The sequence below is a fragment of the Hyalella azteca genome, unplaced genomic scaffold (assembly GCF_000764305.2).
Source record: "Hyalella azteca isolate HAZT.00-mixed unplaced genomic scaffold, Hazt_2.0.2 contig5580, whole genome shotgun sequence".
Classification (NCBI taxonomy): Eukaryota; Metazoa; Arthropoda; class Malacostraca; order Amphipoda; family Hyalellidae; genus Hyalella; species Hyalella azteca.
In genome coordinates, this window is record NW_025935765.1 from 223,695 (window position 1) to 239,371 (window position 15,677).

A 15,677-nucleotide genomic window follows, 5' to 3' on the forward strand; every position below is an offset into this window, starting at 1 on the left:
TAAGTTGAATTTGGCATTTGTTAAAATTGGCATACGAGCTGAAAAAATTTAAAAAGGTATCTAGGAGTAATAAACGACTAGATTTGTTCATCGATTCCAAAGCTTAATTGAGAATGCAGTATTTCCATATTTTTCTTGCAAGTAAGCTTCTTCCAGAAAATCTGTCGTGCTTTAGTTTTGCGTTCATGAAAACAAAGCCAGTTTACTCACATCCTAATATGTCATTTCAAAATTGCATTCGTGCTACTGACCTGTTGAAGGTACGATGTATTAAGTCTGGGCCACACCGCACAGTTTCCTTGAGCTCTCGCAAGATCGATGGTCACGTGTTAGCAAATCGCGCAGGCAAACAGCAGCACCATCGCGTGCCTGCGCTGAGCTTGCCATGTTTGCGCGACGGTCTGCCCAGGGTATGGCATAACAGACAGTAAAAAGTCCTGGCTCTGGACTAATGTGATGCGGACACGAATTTGATGCGGATAGATCTATGGTGATTAATTTCCACAACTGCTATCTTTTGCTATAAATTTTTATTAATCAGGTAGATAATCAAGTTCGACAGATTTTGTGCATTGATTTCACGTAAAATATTTTAAAATTATAGAACATTTAGGTTGATTTGTCTAAAACGGTGTTATACATGCATCGTCAGTAATTAACTTCCGCTGCACGTCATTGTGTTTATAATTTTAAATTTACTTGAATATGTCCAATTTGATTGAAGCAGAAAGATCAATAAAACTGGTAAGGACGTAGGTTTGTTCAGAGTACAGGAAAATAATTTCCGGTGTTATACCTTTAAAAAAAGGCAAGCTTCCGCCCCTGTATTTGCTAATGTACGTTTAAGACGAGATTGTAGAGCGTTGCTCTTATGACACCGTAAGATTAAAAGTTTAATTTTACAGGCAAAAGGCGGTGGACGAAAGTGGCAGCGGCTCATCATTTCATGGAATTTCCCAGCTGACAACCCATGTGTCGCCACCAGAATTTTCAGCAATTATGGACAAAAATCAATTCAATTGTCAACGCGAATCTTTACATCAATTTTCCAGCAAATCCATTCGGAAACTTGATTTAATTTCTAACAATTTTAAAGCATGTGTCAACCATGAATTGGAAGCAACAAAAACCCGCGCCTTTTTGAAAAATTTATCGTGCCTTCCAAGCCAAGAGATGGGCGATGGAGAAGAGGAAAAATCGCGTAACTGCGGGAAAACTGAAGCAAGAAATTCACCAAAGATCGAAGAGGTGCCAGTGGTGCCCTGCCCAGAGGTTCTCAAGAAACTTTTGAAAGCTTATCGTAAAAATAAGAGGCAAGACACATTTGTCAATGGAGATATCAGAGTATGACCCCAGGCCAAGGGCAAAAATTTCGCTCATGATTTTTCTAAAGATTTATTTTGCTGGAATAAAATTATCAACTGCTGAATTAAGATTCCGAAAAAAACTATGATCGCAGTTTCCTTTGAAATAATAATAATAATAATAATTTGGAGGGTAAGTAAATAGTTTGGTTATTCCATTAAGCGCAATGAAAGTAAGATCTTTAATTAAGATGATTGACACTAATGGAAAGAGATGTGGGCAGGTCACGACTTACCATTTCAGAGCGCAGCCACGCGTCAGCCCGGGAGAAGACGAGTCTGAAATCCGAAATCTCATTTTGTCACTACCGTACTGGCAACGCTGCAGTTGCTCACAACTAACTATACCTACAGTGACGGAAGACTCTATACCATTCATATTTTCTCTTTCGCCAGCAAACAGGAGCATCATCGTTATCGTTGTTATGTCAAATTCAAAGTAAGTCCGGGCGAGCCTAGAGTTTAACGTGCCTGAATGCTAGATTCACTAACAGAATTGTACCTCTGAACTGTTCTAAGCACTAAGGTGGCCGAGAAGCTGGCCTTCATCACGCCGCATAATTTAAAATTACAATTGTCTTAGTGCGTTCCATTCAACCTAATGATTGTTCCACGTGACACTGAGTCATATTTTTAAACAAATACAAGACAATCCGAATACTACTAAGTAGGTATTATCTGGCCTACTAACTTATTTGTCGGCAAAGTTATACGTAGACTGAAATCAAATGGAGATAACAAAATAAAGTAGAATAACGTTTACATGTTCAAGTCCTATTGTTCCCTCAGATCAGTGGTTGTCGGCGGAGAGTCACTATTGACCAGCGTTTACCGGTCATTGAACGCACCGCATCTGAAGCCTTGCCTGCAACGTTCAAGTGAATCGTCCATTGCGTTTCTGCGTTACGATTTAGCAATTTCGCCTAAAGCTTCCAAAAAAAGCAAAAAAGGTATAACTCATAAGATAAAAAAGGGAATTTTGAAGAAAAACTCGGTGGTAAATAAGCGGAAAATATATGACCCAAGGATTTCTAAGAGAGTCGACATTCAACTTAACAAATGTGAACAGAATCCGATTGGAAGTCGTAAAGAACCTAGAACGTATAACCAGCAGTGCGGCATCGTCCAAGAATCGCATTCTGAAGATGAAGCGACGGATTCCGAAGAATCCGTTTCAAGTAATGATTCTAAAAATGAAGACAATGAAGAAATAGGCACAGAAGTATTACCTCCGACATACGAAAGCGTTACTGAAGCGAATGATACAAAAATATCTCAAAAGTTAACTTGGGACGCATCGACTGCCAACTTCACGAAAGAGAAACAAATTGAGAAGGAAAGTCATGAAGTCTTAACGTTTGATGCACTGTCAAATTACGGAACAGCTTATGATGAAAGTTTGAGCACCTCTGTTCTTAACCGAGGGCAAAGCATGAAGCCTGGAATGTTATTGGTACGTTAACGATTTTCCAGCTTATGTAAAAAGTTAAGTAGTTGAATGTTATATGGTAGTTAATGATATTTATTTTGTGTATATTTCAGCATAAATATTACATTTCTATCAAATGATACGACAGATATAAACTGCGCTTACATGAATGTTTTTTTTTTCAGATTTATCTCAATGGAAAGTTGCTCTACTCAGGCTATCCGTTTCCTTCTTACGGCTGTAAGAGAGAAGACTTCATGGAGTTCGTTTCCTCGGTCACTGGCGTCAAATATATCTGAACGCCTGCCTCTTCACTGTAGGAGAATACTACCGGACAGTCCAATTCTGCTGTTCAGCAGGACATGACTACCTCGGGGTGTTGTCTGAGGTGTGTTGCGTTCCAAAATATCGCGTTCATAGGAGCATTATTCCTGAGTGCCCCACCATAAAACACGCCGTGTTGAGTTGTTGTTGAGTCAGTCGATTCAGTTGTTGAGTCTCACGTCGTTAAGAAGGCAGGATTATAAAATTTCTCTTCTCTGTCTCGCGTGCATGTGGTCCACGTCTTGAGTAGGCGACCTTTTTTTTTATCTCCGTAGCGGTTGCTATTCACTTGTAATTATTACTTCGTCTCTGTGAGATGTTAAAGCTGTTGCTTTCTTGCCGGCTCCAGCAGAATGGTCACTTGAGGCTTTCTGCCTCTGAGTGATGAAAAATTGGAAATGGCTGAATAGAATTGGAAATGGCTGATCATTGATCAAATTGCTGGAAATGGCTGAATATTGGCTTAATGGCTGAATATTGGCTTAATGGCTGAAAAGCTAGCAAACAATATGATCAATCAATTATATGCTATCAGCAGGACGTGAATACCTTAATACCATCAAAAAATTCAGTAATACCGACGAAATCTAAAATATAACGGCTTTCTTTTTCAATATGGGGTACGTTATTTTGTTCCTAAAATCGTTCGTTTGAAGCAGTATTATATTTAGACACAGAATTTCGCGGTATTGAACACTGATCTCACAAACTCGTACATCAAGTCATTTCCAGAAAAAAAAACGGAGGATAAATAAAAACAAACAATTTTCACTAAATTTACAATAAGAGAACAATATACATTCTGTCGGCTAGCCAACAAACTTCTCATGGATAACTAGAACAGCACGAACACTGGATTCGAGTTCACTAGAACTGGAACTGTTATTTGACGCACGCATTTGTGTAATCATCGCATTTCTACGGTCAGATTAACATGAGAATAAATGCTTCTTAGAACCACAAGTTACATTAGCTAAGAAAATGGTACAATACATACATTTTAAAACAAATTAAGAGACTTTATATACACACAGTAACATTTACATTCAATGAAATGAACATAGGTTATATATGAAGCTTACCCACGAACAGAAACATAGATACATGCTTTTGACGGTTCTAACACATGGTGTTATAACCGGTCGGGAAAGCCTAATTTCACACCATGTTTGACTCGGCTGGAAAGAAATTAAAAATATGATCAACATTGTGATCAGAGAGACATTTTTGAGTTGTCGTTTATGAATCATTTGTTACTAGAACATGTTTTAAAAAGATTGACTAAATGTGGTTATATTACTTCATTGCAGCCCTACAAGAAAATAGGGAGATTTATCGTGATACTGAATAAAAACTAACACGAGATAAAAGCTGCAAGCATTCCGGATGTAGATCAGCTAATTAACATAAAAGAACGGCATAAATTTAATTGGCCGATTAAGGAAATGTCAAGGTTAAGCAGCATGCAGATTACATGTCAAGTATAAGCGGTAAGAGATATCACTCAGACACAGAAATTCATATCTGATACATGACTTATATACACACTGACACAACATAAATACTCCACAATAATCCGGTTGTTTAATTACATTCGTTTTCAGCCAACATATTACATAATAAATGGCAAGAACATTTACGAGCTATGAACTGACAGACTAAGTATTCAAACGTCTCTCTGGGCTCTAAAAGTAAGTCCTAATGGTCTGTAATAACCTGAATAGTGGAACATTCAGGATTATTGTCCATACAATAATCGCACAACTATCACGAAACTGTACCTATCACTTCCCAATCAATGAGCATTTCTCAGTCCCCGTAACGATTAAGAGAATGAGAAAAAAGCATATTGTTTCGATCATTTTCAATACTTCTTATAAGAAAAAATGCACGTTTATTGTCATCCTTGGCCATCAGTGATGAAAAATGTAAGTACAAACTAACTGGAATCATAACAAATGTTGACACTTTGCTAATACACGGCTGAAGTTGCACCCAGTCGTTTGTTTTATGTGATGCATTGTCACGAATTGAAATTTCCGTAATTTGTTCAGTCATCAGACCTATAGCATGTTCAATGTAGAAGCAGCTAACTAGCATAAATCTATCCATCTATAACTAATGGCCCAAATTTTCCACCATGTAAATGATATGAAATAAATGTCATGATAATCCTCTCCAATCTCGAAAATTCCGCAGCACCCGAGACGAGCAAAGCACACTCATTGCTAAATGTATCCATTTGGCTTAAAATCCTTCACATTTAAATGAACTGTACTGTGACTACCACGGAAAATTTTATGTTCGTATTTGATTGCTGGCATACACTATAGAACTTGTTAAATTATACTGATAATTTAGTTTTTCCAAACGAAACACAAAACATGAATAGCCGTCGCTCAAAACTTTCTCTAATTTGTGACGCTTTTTTAATTCGTTGCAAGTGGATTCAAGATGAAATTTGGCCACGTATACACTCACAGGAAAGTGATTGAAAACTCTGAATAGAACGAAAATCATTTAAAGATCGCAAACTGGAAACTGCATGATAATAACCACTATATCTTTTTGTGACAGAATCTTTAATCGTTTGAAAAGAAAATGAATATTGACTATAAAAATCGAAAGCAAGAGATAACACTCAGACGGCCCTTGCAAAAACAGAACCAATATTAATCGAAATTACACTGACCCGGTGCTGAGTCATTAAGAGTAAGAGGAATAAGAGGACAATTAAGAATATAGAAGAACATCAGTCACCAGGTAAAATTTCACATTAATTTTAGGTGTAATACTTTAATGCTCCATGCGGTGCCACTGAACATTCACAACATCAACACGACTGGAAGACGATGCGATGTAGACAAATCAGCTAAGTTATTTCGAACACAAAACAACAGACAGTCATTGAACGCTAAGCCATTTCTACGTTCGCTTAATGCGAAGCTTACATGTAACATTACAGTAACGCTGATGTACGTCCAGAACGAACTGGATTAGAGAAAAGTGATACGTGTCTTTGAGAGGCTTTATAATGATCATTGAAATAAATTGAACGACCAACAGAAACCGTGTTAGAACGAATTAAAATGTCAGAAGCTACCACAAATATGTGTGTTAGGCGCATATGGTAAAAAATATAACTCAGTACTCACTGCAGTGCGTGACAGAGAGCGCATTTTCTCGTCGACGAAAACTTGAGGTCACGGACAGACGGACGGACAGACGGACGGACAGACGGACGGACAGACAGACGGACATGGCGAGCACAATAGTGCATTTTTTCCATAAATGAGAAAATGCACTAAAAATACCGAATGTGATAGGCGGCACATTTAAATCAGAAGCGGTTGGTCATAAAATATCAAAGATAAATGCTTCATGCCCCGTCGAAATGAAAACGAGAATATGTTAATAACAAAGCAACTGGATGTCATAGGAATTTCGATAATATACAATCTAAGCCCAAATGCACATTTGAGGGTCAATATTTAATACAATGCAATTTACTAGAATATGTAACGATTCACTTTTACCAAAAAAAGAGTCGTATATAAGAATGATGAAGTTACCATGCAATATCTGGGCAGAGATTGAGAACCACTCGCTGGCATTAGCAGGTAATTCTGAGTGATAAAGATTTCGTGTCTCGGACGGAGAATCCCATTGCCACAAATAACTCGCCGAAGAAGAAACGGAAGAAATGTGTAGAATCGTGAGAACGAAAATTATAAGCATTCCAAAAATCGAGGAGCCAAGATAATCATTAGAAATGATAAAGTTTTTCATTTGAGATCCAAGTAATAATGATGAAAAAGAAAAAAATGCTTGGCCACATAAAACCAGTTGGGCGTGTATGAGCCAATTGTATATAGAATAATCAGCAACTTCAGACAATCAGCATGAGAAATAGCGGAACGATTTTAGTACGCACGAAAAGTAATGGTGGCCACATATAAAAGTCCTGAATAAATAAGATAATGTGCAAGGAAGAAAAATTTCGTAGGTGAAAAATATTAGCTTTTACCATATGAATTCTAAAAAATATCATGCTATTTGAAAATGAAGAACTCTAATCAACTCAGAGGAAAGATTTCTACCCATGTCCAATAAGTAAAAATGTAAACGAGTTTTCGGTCGATTAGGGAATATTTCTACTATGATAGTTTTGGAAGCCATAGTATAATTTAATCGCAAACTGCGTTATAAAATGTTTAAATAAAAAGCAAACTAAGAATCGGTGTTGGTCATCATAAAGTAAAATATTTTTCTAAAAGTAGAACACACTTTACAAGTGTCATTTTGGTCAAATATTACCAAGCCTGGAAAATGCATGAGATACATAACACGATTCCTTAGGCAAAACAAACGAAACTGCAAGATCCCATAGAAGATTGTTTAAAATGTGTAGGTACTCGCGAGAAGAGTGTCAAGTAAAGATAACCAAATCATCCACGACTACATTTAAAAAAATCACGCTGTTGATCCTTATGAAAACGAGATTAAAAGTAAGAAAATTTCTAGACTTAAAAGATTGTATGACTGATTTCGACCGTCAAGATGGCAATTTCTAAGCTAAAAGTATAACATTGATCGTTTTAATAGTTTGTTAAAAACATTCGTATTGATAGACGAATCAAGGTAAAATATGCGAAAATGTCAGGACTATAAAGGTAATCTGTTAGTTTGGGTTAAGAATAACTTGGATGTAGGATTGGCTTGTGAGGATATGAGGATAATATTGACCGCTTCAACAGTCCGGGTTAAGAGTGACTTGTATGTAGGAATGGCTAATTAGGCTATGGAGAGGACGCTGACGGTTTCAACAGTCCGGGTTAAGAGTAACTTGGATGTATGAGGTCGGCACGAAGCCCTCTGTGCCGTCGGGAGGACCTCTCCTGACGCGCGTCCAGCCGTCCCCGGCGTCCAGCTCTATGACAAGCAGCTCGTCGCCTTCAGCGAGTGCCATGCTGCCTTCACTCAAGCCTGTCATAGAATTATTCTCTTATAACAAATAAAAAAATCCTAATTTTTCATGACACTTACTAATAGAGTATGATAAAGTACATTTCCGATTAATTATCAGCCTCTAAAAACTTAACATGCTAAGTATAAATAAAATATCCGAATAGATGACGAGAAAAGTCGAGTTTAAGTGACAGCCAGCAGCCGGTCAACGCCTTAAATCTTCACAACATTGATATACGTGCTATTCAAACGTCTCTAGTTATAAAAAAAATGAATTTAAAAATAAATCAAGTGCTGAGTCTGCAGTTTGTTTCAACTATTGAAAATAGGAGATTGACCTAATTATGGAACAAACATTTTCGTTCAAAGAATAAAATGTTGCAATTCAATGCTAGCATAAGCCAGGAACAAGCGTGAAGAGATTTAGTAAGACTAAAGGGAATAGGAAATGCAGTGAAGACAAAACACACACGTGTAAAAAAAATGAAATAAAATACTCATATAGAAATATTAGGCAAAAATAAACAAAGTACCAAACTGAAAGAAAGTTTTGAAGGTAAAATCACTTGTTTGCCTCTTTGTAGGCGCGTGTTCAAGAAATTAAAAATTTATTTGCTTGCAAGATTTAGTGAAAAACATGAAAATTCTTTCCAACGAGAAAATGATGTCGCGTATAAAGAAAATCAGTTTTATATTCTTCAAACTAGTAAAAATTAGAAAGTGATTCTGTGGTTCTTACACTGAAAATTAAAAGTTAAGAAGGGAGAAACCACGATCATCATTGCGTCATATAGGTGACAACATTCTTGCAACACTAATTTATGAAAACCTAAATAATTTTAACCCATTCAAACTAACCATGGAATTTTTTCGCCCAGTCAAACTCACCATCGAAATTAAAGAGAGCTCGGCACGACCCGATAACAGGCAAGGGGTCGAGGTCATAAAACTCGGCAGAATCATCGGCAGCGTCGTCGGCCAAGTCGACAGAGTCTGTTTGTGAGAGGCCGCTGGTGTGGAGAGCGTTGGAGTTGGAGTGCAGAGCGCTGGGGTTGGCGTGTAGACTAGAGCCGCCGTTCATACCGCCAGTCTCGGAGCCGTGCAGGGAATTGTGACTTAGACTTATGCCGCTCTCGGGGCTGTGAGACGAACTGCAGGGAGAACTGTCGCGTTACTTTAAGGATTAGTTAAACATGACACGGAAATTAAATGCAAACATTCACAAAATCAGTAATTTGTGAATTATTTAGAGGTTTAATAATTATCTACGGGGAAAAAAATGAGTGAACTGTTGACAAATTTGATACGAATTCGGTTCCAACATCGACATGAGTTATTGTTTAATTAATTCCAAAAGGCATATTTGCGGAAAATCGCTTTGATATCGATACAATGGTTCCAAATTTGAAAGAAACTGAGCGTGTAAAACCAATTAATTTTAACTATAAGTAAATTAATTCTAAGAAAAGGCAAAGGCATTTTTTTCCACTAAGCAGAATAACGTTAAGACTACAAGGACTCGAAATTTTCTTGCAGATAGAGGTTTCAACACAAATTGAAAAATCAAGAGTAATATATAACAGCAGTAAATCAAAACAGTTTCAAAAAAATTTCATTTATCTAAAAATAAAGAATAAACGGCAGCAAGTAATAAAGCAATGTGATCTTTGTTATCAGAGGATGTGTAGTGTGAGGGGTTAGCTAGCATCGTAAATGCTTTTTATAACATAGGATCGTTAATAAAATTTTTAATTCATGTGGCGAGTGAACAAAGCATGTCAGGTACCATGGTTCAGTTTATTAGTTAGTAATGATGCGGTCGAGTTGCACGCGTATTGACAAGGCAAACAATCCAATAAAGATGAGTAATGGTGTAGTGAGATATGTAACTCAGCATGGATTTACGTTAGTTCAAATTAACAAAGTATGACAAGTACTGATGCGACAAAGACATATCAACTTCCAAGAACTAAATGATATCTTCCAGGAACTAATTGTTGTAAGCACAGGAAATGAATTGGAGCAAGGAAAAGCGCGATTTAGAAACGTTAAAAACATATTTGAATAAAGTCGACGAGAGTTAGAAACGTGAAACATTATTAGATGATTAACACTAAAAGCAAGAGGCAATACATTAAACAGCGAGAAAAACTTATTATAGACAAAGAAGATTATTTATAAGAAAGCAGTAAATCAAAAATGTAGAGAAAATTCATTCATCCATTCAACCTGGTAAATTTCTTAACTTAGCAGTAACTGAACAGGTAATCAATGCGACCTTTCCTTCGTTCAGATTTCGAATTTCGTTTAAATCAACTCTGTGTACGTATTCCACAAGACAGTCAAGACAGCCAACATAGGCTTTACCATTAGTATAGGAGCACAATACTCAGCATGCAAATGAGAGAAGTCAAAACGCACGATGGCAAAAGGCGTCTTTTCAAGGAAAGAAATTTTACATTGATCTCTGCTGTACTACTTTATGAATTAAACAGATCCAAATAATAAAAAGGACAGTGAAATTATTTAGATTCCTAACGTAAACAGTAATAGAAATAGAATCAATAAAAGATTCTGAAGGATCTACTGAGACGAACAATGACTTTATCATTCATGCACTTCTATAACGGACATTCACATCTTTGTTTAGGAATGAAGCAAAATAACTTTAACAAGCAATTATAAATAACGTTTCAACACACGGAATATAATTTTGAGAACAGGTCCCTATATTACATAGGTCAGAAGTAAGAAAGACTGCAGGATGCAAACAAATAATGAAAAGAATGAGCAACTGAAGGTAATAAAAATAATTAAGATAGATGGAAAGAATTTGAGCAAGAAAAGAAAGCGATGGAAAGAATTTGAGCATAAAAAGAAAGCGATGAAAGTTTGACGGCATGATGCAACGATGAGAGCGAGGAAGACAGGACACGAGAAGCACCGCACTAACCCTTGAGGTGTTATGTTAGTGGTGACGGTGGTGGTGGTGGTGGTGCTAGTGTTGTTTTGTGATGTGATGACACCACCAGTCGACGCGGGACTACAGGATAGTAGCAAAGAGGTGGCAGCACTACGGGTGGGGGGTGGTGGAGGTGGTTTAGGAGCGGTGGTAGTGGTGGTGGTGCTAAGAGAAGTGTTCGAGGCTGACCGAGAAATAGACTCGTCGCTTAGGGAAGTTCGGTGGGAGTTGATGGAGGAGCGTGGGGATGATCCATGTCCAACTCCCACAACAGCCCCGTTACGAGGGGACGAAGAATGGCTTCCGTTGGCCTGATGGAGGTGGGAGTTTGGAGTTAGACTCCCAGAGTGGGAGTGTCGACTGGGAGGTGTGGGTGAAGGTTGTGGAGGCTCAGGATTATCGAGCATCGTTTGGTACTTGACGAGATCGCCTTTGAGTTTCTCGATGGTAGAGTAAGACTCGGAAAGCTGGCCTGTGATGGTCAGAGGGTCGCCCAGTGAAGGATTTGCTTCGTAAACTTCCTTCATCTTCAACAGCGCATCCCTGCGATCAAAAGAAAATCAAACACCAATCTTAAACTAGAAAATAAGCGATGAATGAAAAAACGCAATGACAATAAATAATGAACATCGCCTGAAAACTAGGAAGAATTTTTTTTAATGACTCTGGGCAAAAGAGATGAGTAAATAAATATCACTAACACTAATACACATTTCGTAAATAAATAGAGTTCTATTCCAGAGCAATTATTTCTCGCATGATTTCCATTTCCAGCGCACGGTTTGACAAGCACATGGAACGGTTACATACACAAGCAAAAATTTGTAGGTGAAATAGGATCTGATTACGTAGGAGAGCACAGAAAGGTCTTCAGCTCTGCTGTGATCAGGGTAAAAATTTTGTAGTTGCAAAATACAAATTGGATTATTGAATCAACTCATTATATATTCAATGTGCTCATTAACACCCGTAAGACAAGACTTCTAAATCACACTATAACTTCTCGGTGAATTGTTAACCTAGTTCCATAAATATAAAGAAGTGTTATTAGGGCAGCATTACAAAACTTCAAATACGTTCTAGACGACAGAAGACCAGTCCGTGAATTACGAGAAGCGACATTTATGCTATAATTCTTTTTAATTGTCATTGATGACGTAGCATACGTTTAATATTATGTTCACAACATTTAAAGTAAAATCACGTGACGAAGATCAACATAGAAGCACGAATACGTACATCCAGAGCACGACGATGAGGACATAGACCAGTAACTAAAACTAGAGCAACCAAACAACGAAGCAAATTATTGAACGTCTGACCATCAGTAACAATCGTACGACGATATTACTGTGTATGCGGTTGTTTTCGCTTCTACAAAATCCCTACGAATTTTCGAATGGAACTATTCCATAAAGAAAAATATAAAATCCTTGCAAATCTTTGAATAGAAGTATAACGTAAATAAAATAACTATGATCGATTACAGGCCTTTTTTAAAAGAAACACATGCCGCCTTAACACCGCAATAATAAGTAAAAAGCAACTTACCTGGCGGCTGTCTCTTGGTTCAACTTGCTCGTGATCTCTTCCATTTTCTGTTGTATTTTCTTCCGTCGTTGAGTGGGCGGGAGTTCACTGAAGTCCTCCTTATCATGGGTGGAAGAATTGTTGTGCTGCAAGTAAATACAAATTAGATTACATATCAAGATATTGCAAACCTCGTCCACTTAATCAGTTATGGAACAACATTCGAAACTAAAAGATTAAAGAGGTACGAAAATAAAGTACTACTGTATTTTTTTACACGAAAATTGACCTAATTACATAGATAAAACAGGGTTAAAGTATAATAACATAGATAAAACAGGGTTAAAGTTATCTGAAAACTTTCGCTATAAGTCTGGCTAGTTCTAGTGTAACAATCATATTTGACGATCTAGCGAATATATTCAAGGGTGAATCTGAATCCTAAATAAGCTACTCAAATATCCGTGTATCACGGATACGGTACTCTTGGTAATGATTAACATTACGAGGGGCTTCAAAAAGTTCGTGGAAAAACAACAGTTTGAAAAAACGATATAAGTCATATTTATTTTAATACATATGCTTTATCTAGGCTGATAAATTTCTGTGAACGGTGAAATGAGGGTGTCTTCTACTTATTTGTTGGTTATTCGCCCATCTTTATCAATGACATCACGAACAGCATCCCTATTTTCTCCACGAACTGATGTACGGGGCCTGCCTTAGCGGAGGTCATCTTTGGTCTCATTTCTTTTGCTTCTGGAACGATTAATCAATGAGTAGGTTGCTTATTTATTTGAGGCACTGTCACCATAAACTTGTTCCAGAGAGTCAATGATTTGGATATTCTTTCACCTCGAATTTAATGTTGGACCTGGCCTCGACTTGGGCAGATGTCAAGTTGCATGAAAGGTTGTTGCTTTTATAACAGCGTCCCCCATTTGTAACATTAATTTAAGGGTTCATGAGAGAACACTTTATAAAACATTGATATAGGATCATTCTGGTGCATTGACATCATATTCTTCTCTTAAATTGTTTAGTTATGTACATTTCCACGAACTTTTTGAAGCAACCTCGTATCTATTAGAAAAAAACCACACGATTCCTCAAAACCGACAATTTCTAATATTCTCTTCCCACATATTGCAATAGCATTGAAATAGGTTAGTAAAATGTGAGTTGTGTGTAAGAGTGCGGAAGAATTCTAAAACTTCCTTAGCCTAAATAAAACAGGAAATATTGTGAAAACGCTGATAAACCGATTTCAAACTATCACGATAAAAAAATATTTTACTTTAAATATTTAGAAATAATTGATTTTGAAAATGGTAAATTTTTAATTTAGACATAAATATTAAAATCTGGGAGTTTTGTAAGACGCTATTAGATATGACGTAGATAAGAAACTATTGACTGCACGGTCGATTTTTTTTCAAGTCGAAATTATTGGTGGCAGCCTAAGAATGAACTCCACGTGATAGAAAGCTTTTTGAAAAAAATCCTAGCACTCAAGGAATGAAAATATAATAAATACGACCTATAAGTAAGTCAAGTTCAGTGAGTATGAACATGAATTGGTCGAAGCAAGCATGATGCAATGATGTGTAAAAAGAAAAGTAAGCAAAATGATTATACATGTTAAATAAACAGTCGTAATGTAGTAAATATATTAAAGAAACTACAAGTTACACAAGAAGTCTTCAATAGGTTAAGTTAAATAAATTTCATCATGGCCAACAAAAAAAAAAAATACTTGAAGCTCTCACATGACGATGACAACACGCGAATCAATTCTAATTCAATAAAATACGCGGCCACGAGACACGACCTTAATTAAGTGACTACGATAATTTCCCACACTGCGAGATGCAAAAAAAATACTAATAAAGCAAAGCAGTCTCTAAAACCATTCAAGATTATATCCACTAATTACATCTCCCTGCAATTCAAGAGACACTAGTGAGTTGCAAGTCGGCTACTGTAGTGTAGATACGACACACGAAATGGAAAAATACCAGATTAAGTACATATAGAAAGATTGATTTCGTATTGATAAAAAGATTTCGTATCCATATTATCCTCAAGTGTACCTAATATCGCTCAAGTGAACATGAGCGAGCGTCAGCACCTAGAAGTCTTGTTGAGCTCGTGAATATTTTTTCGATATTTGAGCCCGTATTCAACTAACAGCATTATTCGTGTGAAATATTCTCATTAAAATTAGAATGAATACTGAAGCTGAAGAAGTAATTTTATAGATAAAATAGAGAGATAAAATTAATATAACTAGTTGCAACCTCATGACAAATAAAAAGCAATAGAAGAGGCACGAAAACTAAAAAACCTCAGAGTGCGCGCGATTGCGTGGCCGTTATAGAAATGTGGCGATGTTAATGCGAGCGACAAAGAATATAATGTGATAAGAGGCAGTCAGAGTACAACGCAGACGGTAAGCTCATACCTAACAAAAGAGGAGAGAGAAATTAAATTCTGCGTGAGGATATGATGCAAAAACGAACAAAAGCAAATGGATTACAATCTCACACAATACGTATACTAGTACATACAGTCGTCCCCCGGGGTACGGAGCGCTCTAGTGAAGAAGTTTTAGAAGGTTTCATGAGGAATCGTTCGGTCCAACATAAGACCTTGCAAGATTTTCGGTTTCGAGGAACAAAAATTTCTTCAACAAATCGACTCCGTACCACGAGGGATGACTGTACACAGTTAAGCAGCATAATTGTTTAACTTATTGCAAATAAAAGGCAGTGAGTAAAATGGCTGGTATGCACACGGTCACACGGAAGTGGTGCATTCGTTTTACGGCATGCGCAGCCTTCAACTTAATCACAGCTACCAGAACGAAGTACTACTGATACAAATATTAATTTTGCCCATTTACAATGTAAACAAAACTATGACAAAATAAAGACAGGGCAATCAGAATCATGACGGTAGAGAGGTGGAACAAAATACAGAGAAATGTAGCAATGCATGAATAATAATAAAAATTATTAGTTGTCCGTAAGTGGATATGCTTGAATAAGGCTGAAGACTGCACACATGCGTCAATAAATCCCACGTGTCGGTTATAGTG

The 15,677-nt window shown here is 37.0% G+C and overlaps 2 protein-coding genes across 4 annotated transcripts in view; one reads left to right on the top strand and one right to left on the bottom strand.

Moving 5' to 3' along the window:
* The first annotated feature begins 1,638 nt into the window (after positions 1–1,638).
* LOC125177912 lies at positions 1,639–3,101 on the top strand. The gene is made up of 3 exons (XM_047880559.1): positions 1,639–1,803; positions 2,154–2,817; positions 2,979–3,101. Exons 1-3 carry the CDS (start codon positions 1,790–1,792, stop codon positions 3,090–3,092), a joined length of 792 nt encoding a protein of 263 aa, XP_047736515.1. The 5' UTR covers positions 1,639–1,789; the 3' UTR covers positions 3,093–3,101.
* A 4,056-nt stretch (positions 3,102–7,157) lies between these two features.
* Positions 7,158–15,677, bottom strand: part of LOC108665701 (formin-binding protein 1-like) — a 72,189-nt gene continuing 63,669 nt past the window's right edge. For 2 of the 3 annotated variants that reach the window (XM_047880556.1, XM_018152495.2), the window contains exons 10-13: positions 12,599–12,723; positions 11,237–11,590; positions 8,974–9,236; positions 7,158–8,103 (exon numbers count right to left, since the gene is read on the bottom strand). In XM_047880556.1, coding sequence (XP_047736512.1) covers positions 7,940–8,103; positions 8,974–9,236; positions 11,237–11,590; positions 12,599–12,723 — 906 coding nt within the window. In that variant the 3' untranslated portion in view covers positions 7,158–7,939. The remainder of the gene's footprint in view (positions 8,104–8,973; positions 9,237–11,236; positions 11,591–12,598; positions 12,724–15,677) is intronic. The other variant, XM_047880557.1, reaches the window with a different exon arrangement.